Source organism: Magnolia sinica, chromosome 1, assembly GCF_029962835.1.
Source record: "Magnolia sinica isolate HGM2019 chromosome 1, MsV1, whole genome shotgun sequence".
Lineage (NCBI taxonomy): Eukaryota > Viridiplantae > Streptophyta > Magnoliopsida > Magnoliales > Magnoliaceae > Magnolia > Magnolia sinica.
The window spans coordinates 120,682,327-120,700,860 of record NC_080573.1 but is presented as its reverse complement, the minus strand read 5'-3'; the positions used below and the strand labels follow the sequence as shown (position 1 = coordinate 120,700,860).

Sequence of the window (18,534 nt, the reverse complement as noted above, 5' to 3'; positions counted from 1 at the left end):
CGTAAGAAGAGTGTGAAGGGATAATGAAAAAGATCACCATCTTCCTCAAGTGATTAAAACCTTGAATCCACAACGATATTTTCTTGAATCCACATGCACATAAAAAATCAGAATTTTATTAATAAATAATTGTCTAATGTGTATGTGTCTCGATTACACCATTAATAAAGAAAAACATAAACCAAAATTCGTAATTATCAAAAATAACAAAATTGTAACTCTAATAAAAGTCCTAATTCTAGTAAAGCCCTTCTAAAGCTTAATTTTTTAAAATAAAAACTCCAAATAAAACTTTTGCTAAAAGAGTCCAAACATGATTATAAGTCATTTCGAAAAAAATAAAAAATAATAAAAATCTAAAACTCTAAAAATAAGGAAATACTACAAAAATCAGAATTACTAAAAATAACTATTTCCCTTAAAATTCAGTTTTTGAGCTAAATGTGCGCGTTCTCTTGCGAAATAGACAGACACAACTCACTTTGTGGGTTGGTTCACCCCGAATGGCCCGTTACAATAAAAATTGATAGGTTGTACGTCCTATAAAAATGCCCAGATAAAAATTTATGGCTAATTTATGGTTCACCTTCTTTTAGTCCAACCATGCTAGGAATGTATCTATGCCATGTCCTACATCAGTCCATACAAACCATTGAGATGGTGGCCTCATTGTGGGTAGTTGATGCATACAAATATTATGAGATCCTAGCTGTATAAACATGGTGGATGATTATTATTGTGCTTGTTTTGTTTTGCAATTAATGCAATATAATTTAATTATGTAGATTTCTCTAGCTTTGCAACATTCATATGGCAAATTGACTGACATGGTCATTGATGGAGTGAAACGGCAGAACAAGATTTGTGTCCGTTAAAGTGTCTTTTGAGAAGGATGGACCAAAAACCAAAAAAAAAACATTATGACAGGTCTCAACTAATGACCGTTTATGGCAATAATCAATACACAGTTCATTTTCCATGCCATTACTCAGATGGTTAGCATCATTTGATCAAAGTGATTTTTGGGAGGGATGATCAATGGAAAGGGGGCACCAGATGATAGACAGTCATCAGACCTATAGTATAATATGGCTCCTCTCCTATCTACTATCTATTGGTCATATGCTTAGAATCATCAAACAAGAGTAATTTTTGGGAGGGGCGTGCGATGAAAGGTGAACCCCGCATGATGGAGAGTCCATAACAATGATCCAACCTTTATAATAATCAATATGGAGAGGGCCATTTTCCCAGCTATTGATCTAATGGTTTAAATAATCTAGTTGAGTTGTTCTTGAGAGAAAGCAATCAAATGTTTGTCCAATCAAAGTAATTGTTGAGAGCCAAAGTGATGAAAATGTGGGGCTGATATGGTGGAGGGACTATGACCAGGCATGACCATGTGTGAACCAAGAAAAGAAAAAAGAACTTCCCTCGAAGAATGTTGATATTGGCCAAGTTGGTAAATGTCCAGAAGAGTTAGCAATACATTCAATTGGATGAATAAAGCCTTGGACAGTAAAAATAACCAACACCAGCTATTCAAATTTTAAGTTTCCACATGTCAACCATAAAACTAAGAGTTATGGTTTTGAAATTATGGTCCACTCCTATCTATTGTACCTGATCAGGTCCTACGGAGTCTGAGTTGACTCGTCAGACTCATCCTAGTCTTAGAACCATGTACCTAATCCATCAAAAGGCAAGAAACAAGCAATCTGAGTCTGCCGTAGTTTTGGAAGTGTTTGGTTGTTATTTTTATTCAAGCCATCCCCTTGAAAATGATCAAAGGAACAGAAATTTCAATGTCATAACCCAATGTTTGTTGTGAGAGAGTCTTTCTTCTTGGTTAATTCATATGATTCTATTATCAAGCTGTGGAGAGGGTGATTGGCGTTGATAACCATAACATATATTTCGTCTACATGTGATGGTTTTTATCCAGTGCTTTAAAACGAGGTCTGCACCCAATGTTTTAAATGGATTGGAGACCAAAAATAATAATGGTCAGACCATAGTTACTGGGAAACATGTTTCCCATGCAAATACTGTTTCTCTCACTACCTGTATCTGTATCTGTATCCCCCATTAGTTTCACGCTCCAGGCTACCTGTGTAATGCCGGTTGTTGTAAATTGAGAAGTTCTTGTCCCATTTCTCACATCATTTCCCGCATTTGTTTCTTTTTTCGGTGAGTATAATCCAAATCACATTAAAAAAAAAAAAAAAAACATGTACAAAAATGGCATACCAGATTTTAAGGGTCCGTTTGGATAGTAAATTGCTTAAGATAAGTTACTTATGCCACAAGTAACTTATCTTAGTTTCTACTTATTAAGAAGATAAGTATGTTTGGTAAACAACCTACTTATCAGCTTCTCCTCCCTTTCGTCTCTCCTATGCCTCTCTTCAGCGACTTATGAAAAGTAGAAAAGTTAAAAAAAATTAACTGAAGTGATCAAGTGCTTTTAAGTAAAAAAAAAGTTGCTTATAACAAATCATAAACCAAACTTACTTATCTGAAATAAGTTACTTATCTACTGCTGTTAAGTAGAAAAAGTAAAAGTAACTTATTTGGTGGTATCCAAACGGGCCCTAAAAGGGTTAGGTTGTTCTATCACTGTGGCTTTTGGACCATGAATGATTGAACAGTTGTAATATACACATATGCCATGTGCAAGATATAGAAAGTGGCAGGTAGACTGGATCTCCTCCCTGTTATAACATATGCTTACATATAAGAGGACGAGCTCTCTCTACATTCCAAACAGGGAACTCCCCTGTTGGGAACTTAGTTTGTAGATATGGGGACCATGGTCTATCCAGGACATTGATGTGACTGCCCTTATCATGGATGGACCATTCCACCAAAATCTCCCAAATTGGAAGATCCTAGACATTGAACCTATAGTCTTTCATCCATTGAGTGGCATTTGTTTGTTTATTTCTTTTTAACCATGTGTTGCATACCACCAATGGGAAGGTTAAGAGTTGACTGATTGTGAGGATATTCTAGGAACGGTTCATCCATGATGGGGGCTGTCAGATCAATGGCTTGGATAGACAACCATTACAAGCTAATTTCCAAAGAGGGAACTTCCCCGTTCAGAATGAAATAATATCTAACATGTAGAAACGATGAAAGAAGGAATTACAAAATTGCAGTTGTCAAAGATTGGTCTGGTTCGGTAGGGGAGGAGGAGATTCTGAACTAGGAATGCTACAATAGAAGATTCACTCCTACGGCTCAGCAAACTGAATTTGAACTAACAATGATTAAAATCAATATTGAATTTTAAAGCAAGAATAAGATTGTTGTCCGTATGTGTGATGATACAATGGGCAGTCCACGTCAAGCTTTCTGACATATTTGACAGGTCTCTAACATCTTTTCTATGGAAAGCAAGGCATGTAAACGCCTATTAATGCTTATGCGCAATAGAATACCAGAAGAGCCCAAAAAGGCTGATAAAATTACCAAATGTGGCAGTTGAGGAGAAAGAATAGCAACTTATCAAATCATAAAAAGAACTCCATTAAACAGATGAGAAAAAAGATGGCACTGTACAAAAAAAATTACAGCTACCCAACAATCTCTGAAAGCAAAGACAAGTATAACCACCAATGAATCTCACCTTCTTGCACTCAACCGAAATAGGACTGGCATCACACTGCAGCATTCTTTAGTTTGGACGATAAAATCAATAGAAACAAAGTGCGTGCCTTCAGAAGCAAATCCAATGGTTGTAAAGTTCATGTCCACCACCAAAATCCAAACTCTTCCATGTTCATTGAATTGTAATCGCCATTCTCATCAACTCAGCAGTGACATCGGAAGTATTTAAACCTTGTAAGATACAGCACCCATCAAAGTGCGGACAACTCCCTTACCAAAAGAAAATTCAACACCCCATGAAAACTCAATCGATCCGAAAAGTAACTGCTTGTGACCTGGATGACCCAATCAACAAGTAATGTGATACGGCCATGGAAGCCATAAACAGAGTGAACTGCAACAAAAAAATGGGAAAAACATATTAGTGAGTTCAGTATGCAGCATTAGAGAAAGTTAATCCTACACGTGGGCAAATGTGTATGAGATCTGAGCACTCATCAGGATGGCCCCAGCACAATGTGACCCAGTCCAAAAAGTGGGTCAGTCAGACAATCCTGTCTTCTGGATTTGAGCATTGAATCTGGCCCCTTGGTCGATTTTCTTTTCAAATCCAGCACTTGGGATGTTTCAACAATCTGCTTTGGGATACTCAGAACTCACGCATATGTGACTATGTGTAGGATTAGAAAACCTTGTATTGGAATGTGGCAAGAAAAGAAAGTACACATGACGTACCAGAAGAGGAAGTGTCAAGAAACCCCAAATCGGCCACAACGCAAAGGATAACCTGCAAAACAAGGACTTCAGCATATACTGCAAAGAGGATAGTTTTCTAAGGGCGTGTGCCACTAAAATTGTAACCTTGCAGTCAGAATCTTAATCTTAGAGCTTTGCTAAGCACACACGCCTGTACGATAAAGCCCGTGTACACGCCACACATGTGCTGGCATGGCACATAGGTGCAAGATTCAACATCCAAAATGTTAACCCAACCTTCAACATGTTTTCCCAAAATTAAATCTGATCCACTCAGCTTGTGGACCCCAATATTAAAAACAGGTGGATGGTTAGAAAACTTCGGTCAAGTTTTTCAGAGCTGTACATTTATTTTCCAAACTGTGTCCCACCTGACCAGTGGATCAACCTGATTCTTGGCCTAGGGCATCAATATAGTGGTTCTTTTCTGATGGATGGATTGGATTTTGGAACTATCATACCATGCTGGCACATGTGTGGTGTGTACATGAGCTTTATTGCACATGCATATGCGCTTAAGCAAAGCTCCTTAATCTTAAACTACTTCCCACTCCAGAAAAACGCCATGTATGTGTGCATAAAAATAGAAGAGAAGATTGGATGCTTTAACTTACAAGCAAAATGACAAAAGGCCGACAATGGCCACGATTGGCGCAGAAAATGGAGTTAACACTTCCAATTTATCGTCAAATTTCCTGGCATCCCATTTCAAAAGAGTCACGTACAAGATGATCCCTACATTCACAAGAGTGCCAACTAAACCAAGGTATAATGCCTTCCTGCAAGAATGGAGCAGAGAGAATGAGCAAAAAATAGAGATTTCGAGCATGCTAATTAAATAGCACACACGATAAGACAATTCCATAATATATGTGTTGGAGAAGAATTGAAGAAGAGAAATCCAATAAACCCTAGTCAAGGCAACACAAAAATTAGCAAGTCCCTTAGAAAAAATTTCAAAAAAAGAATTGAAGAAGAACAAGCGAAAAAATAAATAAATGAAGGGACATATATACGATAAGAGGATTCCATAATATATATATGTGTGTGTGTGTGTGTGTGTGTGTGTGTGTGTGTGTTAGAGAAGAATTTCTTTCTTTCTTATGTTTGATTATATTAGAGAAGAATTTCTTTCTTTCTTAAGTTTGATTATGTAAGCCATTGTTCCAAGTTGGCCTTCATTAGAATGCTCCAACTTGAGGGGGAGTATTGAAATGTTAAAAGTTGAATAAGGCCCATTTTTTTTTTCCATTCATTGTTTTTCTTATTTTTCTTCAATTCATTTTTTGAAAGACTGGCAGATTTTTGTGTTGCCTTGACTAGGGTTTACTGGATTTTTACTGTTGAAGCAGATTTTTGTGTTGCATTAGATAGGGTTGTTGAATTTTTTCTGTTGAAGCAGATTTTTGTGTTGCCTTGGCTAGGGTTTGCTGGATTTTTCCTGTTGAAGCAGATTTTTATGTTGTCTTGGCTAGGGTTTGATGATTTTTTTTCTATTCGAGCAGATTTTTTAGTATTTTTTGTGTTTTCCTTTCTAATCTTTGGTGGTTCCCCTCTTTTCTTCCTTTGAAAAAAATATATTATTATTATTCTTTCTTTCCTTCTTTTTCCTCTTATTCTTCCTCTTAACTCTATGAGTTTTATTCTTCTAATCTTTCTCAATAAATGGTATTTTCTTTCCTTTCATTCATAGTCTTCTTTTCTTTCTTTCCTGTTTTTTTTTTCCTCTTTCCTTCTTTCCTTTCCTACATAACATCATATTAACCATTTCCCCTTCACTCTTAATTAGTCTTTTTCATTCTTTTTTCTATTTTGAGAGTCATAAGGCCTTTTTCTAACTGACTTGTTGTGATTCGTGAGAGAGGATGGCTTGCAGCTGGAATTTTTAGAGTTTTAAATTAGGTGTTACGGGATTTGAAGCCCCTTTGTTGATTGGCTGAAGTTTTTGATGATTCGGTTCATATGTTGTTGGATTTGAAGCCTCTTTGATATGTGGCTCAAGCCCTTGCTGATTTTTTCATTGTCTGGTTGGAGGATTTGACTGGATTATCTCTTGTTGTGTGACATGTGCTCGCCTCTTCTCCATCTCCTCCTTTGACGACTTAACAAATTCTTCATTTCAGGCTCTCATTGCCAAGATGTGTGATGTGACCAGTATTTATTCAGGGTTGTTGGCCCGACTTGTTTATGTATCGAGTAGTTGGCCAGGACCCATTTATGCATGGGGACAGTTGGTTCGGGCTTTGTTTGGACTGGGCGATTGTCCCAACACCACGTCTAAAACCCTTGCTGATTTTTCCGTTGTCTGGTTGGAGGATTTGACTGGATTATCTCATGTTGTGACATGTCCTTGCCTATTCACCACCTCCTCCTTTAACGACTTAATGACTTCTTTATTTCAGGCTCTCATTGCCCAGCTGTGTGATGTGACTATTATTTATTCAGGGTTGTTGGCCCGACTCGTTTATGTATCAAGTAGTTGGCCTTGACCCATTTATCCACGGGTCAATTGGTTCAGGCTTGTTGGGACTGGGTGATTGTCCCAACCTTGGCTCAGACTTATGACTGTATTGGGCTTGTTTGCACTGAGCAGTTGGTTCAGACTTATAATTGTACTAGGCTTGTTTGCTCTGAGCAGTTGGCTCATGTTCGTTGTTTATATTGGACAATTCATTTATTCTGGATAGTTGTTTGAACTAATGATTGTATTGTGCAATTGCCCTAGCCTTGGTTGAACTGAATGGTTGATCTAGACTTGTTGTTTATATTGGACAGTTGGTCCATTCTTATTTGTTCCAGATAGTTATTTAGATTCCAGTAGCTCACACAACTGAAGTTGCAGAAGTGTCTATTTGCCTGAAAGTATTCGTAGTCTCATCGCCTCCATTTCTCATCCGATCGTTCATCTCTCGTTGCAGCTAATGCTACTCATCTTCACAACCACATTACTTTCTTCTTCTTCTTCTTCTTCTTCTTCTTTTTTTTTTTGGCATTTACGAAATCTTTTATGTGCCTTTCCAAACTCAAGCATCTCTCTCTCTCTCTCTCTCTCATTGTTTCTCTCTCTCTCTCTCATTGTTTCTCTCTTCCATCCTTCTTCTCATTGTAGATTCTCATAAGCCCTCAAGATTAGCGCAATGTAGCTGTTTAACATAAACAAACAATTTTAGGAGTTGTTTGGGGTTGGGACATGTGAAACCCATGGACATAAAATCTCCCCTATTTTCTTTGATGGGATTTGCCAAATCATGTGGTTATTGAAATCCAGATCCCCATAAATCCATTAACTTGGGTCAAACCCAAATCCCCCAATAGATGCTCCCTGAATCCATGGACTTGTAGCCTAATTACCAAACATTAACCTTTGAGATTTGCCAAATCCATATCCAATGCAAATCCACGATCTGAGAAGTTTATGAATTTATCAAATCCATGTTCTCATTACCCCTTGATCCCAAGCAGGGCCTAGAGATTTGTTTGTGAGTCAAGAAGAAACATCCCTCTGGTTATGTCCTTTTTCATTGAATAAAACAAACATTTAAACAATGGAAGATACCAACTTGTGTAGCTAGGACACACCACAAGGCGGAAAAAAAATTCCCATGTTAGACGTGTTGATATAGATATGATGTAAAACCCTTCATCTATTGCCTTACATGCATTATTCATATTCTATAATTTGTTTTAATTTGGAGAATGGGAATGTTGTGGGTAGAAATCCTTCCAATGGCAACACCAAAAGTGTTTAGTCATACGCTTGAAAGATAGCCCAAAAAATAGAAGGAATGATTGTATAATTGGTCTTTATGGATCCTATTTGGTTGAGACCACAAGTAAAAATTACATTGCCAAAAATTGACAAGGTGAGATTTCTATTTCTTCAATAGAGATTAGTCCCCTTTGAAGCCAGAATCATACAGTTAAGTCTATATACAGTTATATACTAGCAAATAGCATACACAATGCACACATGTGCAACAATGCAAGCTGGAATAAATCGTAAGAAAGAACTGGAGGGTTCCACAACGGATGGGGCATGGTGCAAAAATCTCAATGATTGGACAATGCCAAACCATTGAATTTATGTGATTCAAATACAGTCTAAAGAAAACAGGCTTTTCTTTAGTATCATTTCACATCAGTTTGTTACGATAATCTAATCACTGTAATTGTAGCATTTTGTCCTACAGGCTCGTTAGGGAGCTTCTAAATGGAGGTAAATAAAATACATTTCACAATTAAACTCGAATCAAGTGTAAATGGAATCCTCAGTTGTGTTTGGTAGCCTGCAAATGAAATGTACATGAATCCAAATATTCTATTTAGATGCCTATATGTGGGTGTAATTAGAATGCATTCTTCAATATATTCATAGGAAGCTGAATTTGATCAACTAAATCAACTTTAATATCCTAAATTAGTATACATATGCGATATTGGACAGTTAGATATGTGATATTTGACAGAATGATTGTAATAAGCCCATTGAAATATATACTTTGGCCAAAAATGAGGAAATTCTGAGCCTTGGGTGGACCACAAACATAAGGATCACAAACAAATGACTTGCCAACATTTTTTAACCGTCCATTTAGATGGCCAACATTTGGACGGTTTGGATCATTTTATTGGTGTGATTTTAGTGATGCAGCCGATAATTGGATTGTTCCAGAGTATCATCAGTGTGCCATGTGTATGGTGGATTAGAAGTGTGGCAACACCTTTGTTTACCGGTGAAACTCTCCAAGGGAGCCAAAAAAGGCATTTCACACTAATTACTCCCAAATCATTCCTCCCATTTACTCCCATCCAAAAGATCCTTATATGTAATCATATGCTCTAATGAACATAAATACATATTATGTGGCACACATCTCAATGTTATCATATACATTTCTATAAGCATGCAAGGTTTTCTAGAGCTGCTATGTTTGACATGAAAATGTGTTCTTTAACAAGTTACATAGGTATTTACCCTTCTATGTATGATTAACTAGTCAAAGGAATGTTGAAATTTGAAGAGTAATTTGGAAACTTAGATTATCTACATGAAGTGATTAAGTATTGAATTCAATAATCTTTATTGCATTCCAAATCTGTTGAAGGTCATCAAGAATTTCCACCCAAACACAAAAGCTAGCTTTTAACATGAACTTGCCCAGGTGAAGCTTTGAAAAGAAGCCTATGCAGAAACCAGTAATAAAAAGCAACTATTCCTACCAAATAATGACTCAAGAGATTCAGAGCAAACAGGATTATTAGTAATTTGATTTCTTATGCTAAAATCATACCCATTGATAACTAATCTAGCATTTCTTATTTGAGAAAAAACACAGAATACCCAAATGATATAAAAACCAACCAGTGATAGATTTCTTCATAGCCTTTCAAACAAACAATCAGATAATTCGCATTGCTTTTGTCATTGTCCATATGACAATAATGTAACAAATTCCCATATATTCAGTTGAAATCCAGCCAGGGTAATAAAGAAACAGAAGGCCCACCAAAAGTGACAGACAGGAACATCATCCTACCTCCTAATCCGTTCGTCTTGCCACAATAGATATATGAAATTGGAGCGCCGGTCGCCAAAGTAAATGATGAAAGCAGTTGAAGCAATCCAAAGAACATCCTCGATGATCTCAACCCATGTCCGAGCCCTGACTAATGGGGGCACTGTGAAAGGCATTGCCGAAGACGCATCGTCCTCAAGATCTTCACCAGACATATATCCCTGGCTATGCCTATGCCTCATAACTCCACCTCCAACAGGCGTTCCACCCGACATTTTCACAGAAATGAAAATTCAAAAGAACATCTACAATCGCAGACCAGAAACAATCATCACAATTCTAAAACAAGTATCAAAAACTCAATTCTCCACAAATCCCATAAGAATTCACCTCCTCTAAATCCTAACGAAAGAATTCCTTACAAATCCAACTCAAGAAGGGGGGAAAATGAAAAGAACGAATATCGCAGACTGAATAACCAAGGACTCAAAAGGAATCTCCTAAAATTCAAAACCCACATCTAAAATTCGATTCTCTACAAAACCCAAATCCACGTTCGCTGATGGAAGCTTCCCGACAGACCAATATCAGAAAAAAGGCCATCTCAAAGCCATCAAAATCAACGAAATCGCTGCAGCCTCAAAACCAACAACCCAAATCCAATACTCTAGAAAACCCATATCACAATTTTTACAAATCCAATATCTAAATCAGATATTTCTTGAAGGCCCAACATCACGACCAATGATATCTCTACAAACCAACCTCCCCACTATAATCGTACAAGAAAGCCCATATCGAAAATCGGACGATTTCTTTCACTTCCCATCACAAACCAAGAAATCTAAAGAACCCACTATGCAAAATCCCAAATATCCAAAGCCTCCAACGGCTCTGATTTGATTATATGTGAGAGAAAAAAGATCCGATTATTTAACGGCCACGATTACGAAAGGTAAAAGATTTGCAGAAGAAGGCGGGATTCGTTGCTTCCGCCATCGATTGGAATCTTCCGCATGTAGATTTTAGAACACTGCAGAACGTGTTGTTGATGCGAACGAGGGAAGAAACCATTGCGGTAGAACGAGGAGCACCGGAAGAGGTACATACATCTCTCCACATTACACGTGACATGTTAAAATATCAATCTGGACCGTCTATATGATTGAAAAACTAGATCAAAGATGTTAAAACTACTTATCTATCAGATGATCATATCAATTCGATAACTGGAATTCAAATCATTTAACCGTATAAGTTCAATTCGTACAGTTCTCTACTAGATTTCGAATTTAAAAATTAATACTTACGTTATTAGAATCACATGATTAACGGTCATGATTGGGATTTTACTTTTCTCACGTACAACGGAGAGATGTGGTGTACCATATTCCGATTCTCGAGGGCTATACGAAATCATTTCCGTTTCGATGATATCTAGAGCCGGTAGAAAATGGCAGCTCTTGACTAAACACGTGTCTTAGTGAGGCCGCATTCAGGACCCTCCATCGATATTTCTATTACTTTGGATGGAAATGGTCCAAAAAAGTACATTCATATGATCAATCGCCTTCAAATCGATGGAGGATAAATAACGGTCCACATCAGTAACATGAAAAGTGACGAATGTAAATCGTGTTATAATTTTTACTCTTAAATAATCAAAATATAAAATTGAAAATATTAATGGACGGTTCAGATTAATATTATAATTTTTTTACATGTACTTTTAGAGAGAGATTTACAAAACTTCGGTTCTCCCGCAACCACCGTATAAATTCTCAAAGGGTTGAGATTGTGACGATTCATTCCCAGAAGCTTCCTTTTTCAGCTGATTATGAAATAAAAAAGTGATAGAGTACAACAAACCAAAGATAGGTACACAGTTATGTACACGTGGCACACGTGTATCAGATCAGAGCTGTTAAAATAGTGGGACAATCTGTTGATGGAACATGAACAAAAGTTCGATCTAAGATTCATCAGAACTTGATGGCCATAAAAAAAGAATGGTTGAAATAAAAATCAGTTGATGGCCCGTTCAACGAATAAATCTCATTTCGTAAGATTATGGACTTGGGCAGTCCAATCGATTGATCTGAACCGTCCATTAACTCCAGAACAGTTTTCATGGGCTACCAAGAAAAAATTGCACTGATCGGATGATCCAAACCATCCTTGATTACGCTTTCTATATAGCCATTGTTTTCTCAAGCCATGGATGGATGGTTTGATTGGCTAATGAAAGTGATTCTTTAAATAATAGGCAATCCACGATGGCCCAAACCAATGGGTGGATCTAATTGTTGATAGGACCTCTGAACGATCTTGACCGTCCATATTAAAGGCCATTTGTCAAATGGGTGTGCCGTTTGCATGGTAGCTCATGGAATGTTCGTTGGACCAAATGAACAGCCTGGATCGACTAGGAGCACTATAATAGTGCTGCAAGAGCATTGGAGCATCTCTATTTTAATCCAACCTGGATATATTTCGACAACGCCTCATCTATCGTGGCCCAATGATATAAACCGTTTGAAATATGTTACAAAGTATCTATGCACGGGCAGTCTGAATGTTGTTGTTATTCAATCTGGATATATGACCACAGGTATATAAAACGGCCCAAATTCAGTCAAATGTATGACTGTTAGAAATAGTGACGAGCATACCTAAAGTATATTCATCTCAAAGGCTCCCGTGTTGATAATAAGAGGATTATGTTGCTACTGGTTGTTCTCGGCAATTTGGTAACATTTGAATGTGAACCACGTCAGGATTGAATTTGTGGCTCAATTCAAATCAAACAACTATGATCCCAAGTATTGCGGTAGGCAGATACGCAATGTATGATAGAGATCGGATGAGATCAGCCGCTTATTCAATCACTCGCTCAGTATGTAAAATAGAATCAATAAGGTTCGTCTCTGATGATGGGTTATGTATTTATATTCCGTATGAAAGAACTTTTCGATACAGATAAAATTAAAATGAGAAATAGATTCTTACAATCAGTTGTAAAGTACAATTGTAAAACACCTCTCCTAATGAAGAATTGAATCCAACGTATGAGATTGGACTCAAATTACAACTAGAACTACTAGCTACTTGATTATTGCTACGGACTATACTATGAAAATGTAAACAATAAACAAAAAGTAGAGAATTACACTAAGAAATGTAATTGACTTGATATGAAAAGTGAAGCGATTCACACTACGAAACATAATTGGCTGGTAATTGAAAAGATAATTTGAAATGTAATGTTTGGGCTTGATTCGTTTGGTGTGAGACAAAATTTTTATGCTCTATTCATCTTCTATTTATAGCTTTACCCTGACCATATAGATTTTTCTCACTTTCTGACGGTTGCTATAATCATTTGACACTTCGTGGCCTACTCTGCTTCTACTCTTGTCATATGTCCTATAACCACTTCTACACGATCTCTTCTCCATCGGTTGCAACCTCACTTGATGCATTCCAGGTATATCATCAACACAATCCTCTCCGTATGTTTAAGCAAATCTTTAAATACACCACGCGAATCCATTCAGATCACAGGTTGCTCTGATTAGTTCCGTAGGAAATGACAACAATATAAATGAACAAATTCAACGACGATAATGGTCATTGACATTTAACCTACTTGTAGTGTGTACTTCAACGATGACGTTGGAGAATAGAGAATCTAAGTTACTTTAATGGCCTTGGAGTTGTTGCAACATGGCTTGGATAAAAAGTATAGTGATTATAGCCAAAAAAGTTAAACTAAAATGATAAATAACGTTGCATCCATAAAGAAATTTTGATTGTTTGGGGTGAGAGTCTAAAACTTTTCTTTTAGTATTGCTTTTATAAAGTTGGAAAGACGTGGCCACGTATCTTCGATTATGAAACGACTATATCTTAATAGAATTTGAAATTTAACATCACGTATGATTTGCTTCTAAAATTGGATGATTTTTTTATTTTTTATTTTTTAACTCTAAATTCCTTGTTACTTCTAAAAAATAAAGAGATCGATAGTTTTTAGAAAAAAATTCCTTTTAGATTTGATTAAATTTGGAATGGCCATGCCTTTTTTTTTCTTCTTTATAGACACTCACACAACCACTCACACCACATGGGGCACTCATCCCTGGTCTCAATGTTGAAACAGAGTTTGTCTACCATTGTGCTATGGAGCCAGACCTCAGCCATGTAGTATGCATATTGGATTGACTTTGGAAACTTTCAACATACACTAGGGTCACACGTGTCACTCATGCATCCATCTTGGGCCCGACGAGTGATGTTTCCCTTGTTATGGTGTATACACGTGTATGACTTTGAATAAAGTTCCTTTTGGTAAGCTATGTGTCACTGAAAGATAAGTGTTGGTAATTCCCTACTGTGAATTTGCTTTCTTCTCATCATATTTTACATGTGTACCAACATATGGCAACTTCTCACTAGATAAGGTACGTTATAAGGAAAAATGTACCGATCTATAATGAAAGTTCAGGTCAGAACTTTATAAGCTTGGCTTCGCGAAAGACCAACATGAAGCTCGGATTCCACAAGGACTGGCTTCCTACCCTAGGTCCGAGGTAGGATAACATGCTTACAAGAGCACCACCTCCATCGATTTGAAGATCTCCAGAGCTTGTCAAGAGCTCCTGTTCTCCTATTTGACTAGGAATGCAGCTCGGTATAATCCAAGTCAGCACCGGGTCAGTGTGGCTCAGGTCGGCACAACCCAGGTCAGCCTTCTACTTCCATCTAAGAAAGATCTTTCTGAGATCTTTTCCCAAGATCTTGGAGGGTATCTTTGACGTACTCAGGATCTTAGGATCCTCGCCAAGGATGTCGGAGTATCATCTTATAAATCCTGCCCACCAAAAAAGGAAGATTTGTTCCATGCTACCACTTCTCATAAGATATAAATAAAGATGCTTCTAACGGTGAAAGATACGCACAATCTCTAGCCCTAAACCCTTAATATTCAATTAGACCCAAATTCCTTTCCTAACTTAGGACAAGTTAGGTGTCCGTTTCTTGTGCAGGTTCATGAGTCCAAAGATAGGCTAATCAGATTACTGAGGCATACCACCCTATGCTATGTACTCGATGGTCATGCTTAGCCGCATATAAAATCAATCACCATAAATCCCGTGAATGGCGTGCAAAAATGAATGCATAAGATAATTCAGATAACATCATTCCTACCATAGGATGACGAGGAAGATTCCAGTGCTTTGACTTTTGCATCTGTGGAAGAGTGGATTGCACTTACTTTCTTTCTTTCTTTTTTATATTTCCTTTTTAAATGAACCTGTGTGTCAAAACCTAGAGAGTGGATTAGATATAATGGACGGTTGACATAGGCCACGTGAGTGTCAATAAATCTAAGTGCAACTATTCCATTGGAAGGTTCACTTAATCCACTGGACCATCTTTAATTCGATTTGATGGGAGGGGCATTTCAGTCATTATATTTTAAAACATGGTTTAAAGCTTGCGGTGAAACTCATGTTTGTGTATTTAGATGGTGGGAGAGGGATGAAATAAATGTACCTACTGAATCTGTCCGTAGCTATTGCCAGTGCGCTGTGAGCACTACCATGACGTCCTTCTCCTTTTTCGAATTATTATAGAGCATGAGCAAAAAGATGAGGCAAATCCAAATCTCAAGTGGCCTACACCACATGAAGCAATTGTGATTGAATGCATACTATTAAAAACTTATTGAGGGCTACAAAAGTTTTAAATGAAGTTGATGTTTATGTTTTCCTTTCATACAGGTCTGCGTGACCTAATCTACAGGTTGGATTGCGAGTTGTAGGCCTAGGAAGTTTTTAATGGTGGGCATTCAATCCCCACTGTTTTCATGTGGTGTGGTATATTTGAGATTTGGATCTGGATCTTCTTCTTTTTTTTGGATCAGGCACTAAAATAATATGAAAAAAAAATAGATGTATGGCATGGATGAAACACAAATTATTGTGGGCCCATGCAGCACTGTCCACCTAGAGGTGGCTACTGCTAGCTGCAATAGGCAATCCCCCTCTGGTAGAAATAATGCCTCTCTGATTAGAAGTGACCTGGAAGTGTTTTATGAGGGATGAAATTTAAAAATGTTCTCATTAATTGTTTTATGGAAAAAGTAGTGAAGCTCCCATGTGGTATGTATATAACATCCAATGTACTGCCCATGAATATAAAATAATAATAAAAAAGTTCCAGCCCATCAAATCATTTGATGGGCTACATTTGAATTGTGACATTTTGGGTGGTGTACATGATTTTTTTTATGGATTGGCCTACCTTACGGTTGCTTCAACCTTATTTTTTATTCATATAGTAATAATGTTGGTGCATGTATGTTGGAAGGATTAGATGTGAGTCACATACCACATGGGCCCAACTTTTGATTTTCAATTTCTTGTAAAGAAAAATCAAAGTAGGCAGTAATGTGATTTCTACTCTTTCAAAGCACTTTCTTGGAACGAGTCACTCAGGCATTATTTGGTAAAATCCAATTCCTTAAAGAATTTTGCATTAAAAATCCTAAATTGATTTTCAATAAGCAATTGTTATTAATTGTTTATTGAAAATTGCTTCTATAAGAATAAACATGTTTAATACATATAAAATAAATTGACTTAGAAAATAAAAGCCAAAAAATATGCACAACTAGATTTTTAAAGGCATTTTCTACTAAACTGTCTAAAGCAAAAGTTAAAATTTTAATTCATTTAATTTAAAATTTGAATCATTTAAACAAAAAATAGTTTCATAAATAAGAACATGAGATTATTTACTTTGTGTAATTAAACAATTGGACCATTTCAACAATAAAGTGTGATAGTGAAGGATTAGACCATTTTCTCATTGTGACATTTGGGGCGCAGCGGGGCACACCACAAGAAATAATGGGATGATGCATAAGCCATAGAAACCTTCCTGGGACCACTGTGTCATTTACATACATGCCTTCCCGTTTGTTCATTAGATTCATCAACCTGGATGAAGATGCTTTCACAAAATAAGCCTGATGTAAAAATTACTTGGTTATGAGTTTCGATTGACAATTATTTATTTATTTATTTTATGGTGAACCTGAAATAGCATAATTGATGGGTGCAGTGAGTCCGGCTCTATGGCCCAGATGTAGACAGACTTTGTTTCAACATTGAGACCTTAGGATCGAGTGCCCATGTGGTGTGGGTGTGTAAAAAAGAAGAAAAAAATTGATAGGTAGAGTAGATGTCACACAAACATTGTACAGTCATGAAGAAGAGTCATAGAGGCCATCTTACTAAGGGTGCAGAACACACCGGACACGGGTACAAGTGGAATATCTTGGCCATTCATTTTGGTAGGGTACACACTGATGTGCCAAGGATGAAAAAAAAGAAGAAAGAAGGTTAGTCATCTAGCAGGCCTGGTTAAACTTATGGCCTGTTTGGTAAAACTTATTTCAACACTTATTATTGAAATGAGTTATTTTTGGTGACTTTTCCTTATTTAGACCATTTTACAAATGTAAAAATTTAAGTGTTTAACTTGGTTTTTCACTAAAAAGATGGTTTTTTTTTTCAAAGAAGCTATCCTCCCTTAAGACTTAACACTCAACACAGAATGCAGTAAATCTGTTGTTACATTTCTATTCAAGCTTTGAAACGACTTACTTGATAAATGGCAAATTCCTGAAACATAATACATGTTCCATACAAACATATATATATAAAATGTGTTCCACTCCCTTACACGTCTTCCACCTGTTTATCGCAAAAAAAAAAAGAAAAAAAAGAAAGAAAGAGAATCCACATGGAAACATCTGAAGAGGATTGATGAAAATAATGCTTGTTTCATCATCATCATCATTATTTTGTACAAGTAATTATGGAAAAGTGCTCAACAGACACAGTAATCATTTAACTAACCCATTTTGAGAATGAGAAAATACCAGAAAAGGTTTAAAATAAGCAGCGCCAAATGGGGCTTTAGCTAGTACGAGGTCCCATCTGGGCTAACATGTCGTAGGGCACTTAATGGGCTGACCGGGCCTAGCGAAATTAAAATTGCTCGACCATCTTAATCCAGCTCAAAATTAATGCCCAAAACGACACCGGGCCCTGCCTAGTGACCTCCCTCGACAGGCTGGATTAGAACATGTCAAAGCATCTGACCTGATTTAATGGATTATAATCCAGATTTTGGACATTATTAAAATCAAATTGGATTCCTGTTCATGGACCCAAATTGGTCGGAAAGAGAGGGTTAAGTACCCAATTTTCAAAATTTCTCTTTCGTTAATTCTGTTTATAATTTAGAAACATACAAAGGGCATGTTATTGCCTTACTGGTATACTGATCTGAATTCAAATCTGACCAGCACCTTATTTCAGACCCAAAAGCAATTCTAAATCCTAGTTTGTGCTTGATATCAGGTAGTTCGTGGTGGGGCCTTCCATTTTCATGGCATAGATGTCCTGCACAAATAGCATGTTAGGGGCTTCTTGGATTGCAAATTACAATATTAAAGTAATGTAAAATCACAATCATTATGATTTTACTATGTTTGTAAACATGTAATTGATCAAGTAATTTGACAATTAAATGTAAGTGTAATATGAGATAAGTAAAAAAATCTATAATA

The 18,534-nt window shown here is 36.8% G+C and overlaps 1 protein-coding gene across 1 annotated transcript; it reads right to left on the bottom strand.

Moving 5' to 3' along the window:
- Positions 1-3,443: 3,443 nt before the first annotated feature.
- LOC131256046 (uncharacterized) lies at positions 3,444-10,934 on the bottom strand. Its single transcript, XM_058257058.1, has 4 exons — positions 9,909-10,934; positions 4,986-5,150; positions 4,351-4,402; positions 3,444-4,009 (listed from the first exon to the last, which is right to left on the bottom strand). Exons 1-4 carry the CDS (start codon positions 10,160-10,162, stop codon positions 3,920-3,922), a joined length of 561 nt encoding a protein of 186 aa, XP_058113041.1. The 5' UTR covers positions 10,163-10,934; the 3' UTR covers positions 3,444-3,919.
- Between the last annotated feature and the right edge of the window lie 7,600 nt (positions 10,935-18,534).

What these genes read in the sequence shown, in the direction of transcription:
- LOC131256046 (XM_058257058.1), bottom strand. Translation starts at nt 10,162, where the DNA reads ATGTCGGGTGGAACGCCTGTTGGAGGTGGAGTTATGAGGCATAGGCAT. An exon ending in CAAGACGAACGGATTAGGAG is followed by an intron (nt 5,151 to 9,908) that starts GTAGGATGATGT and finishes CCATTCTTGCAG; the next exon opens with GAAGGCATTATACCTTGGTT. An exon ending in TCTTGACACTTCCTCTTCTG is followed by an intron (nt 4,010 to 4,350) that starts GTACGTCATGTG and finishes TTTTTGTTGCAG; the next exon opens with TTCACTCTGTTTATGGCTTC.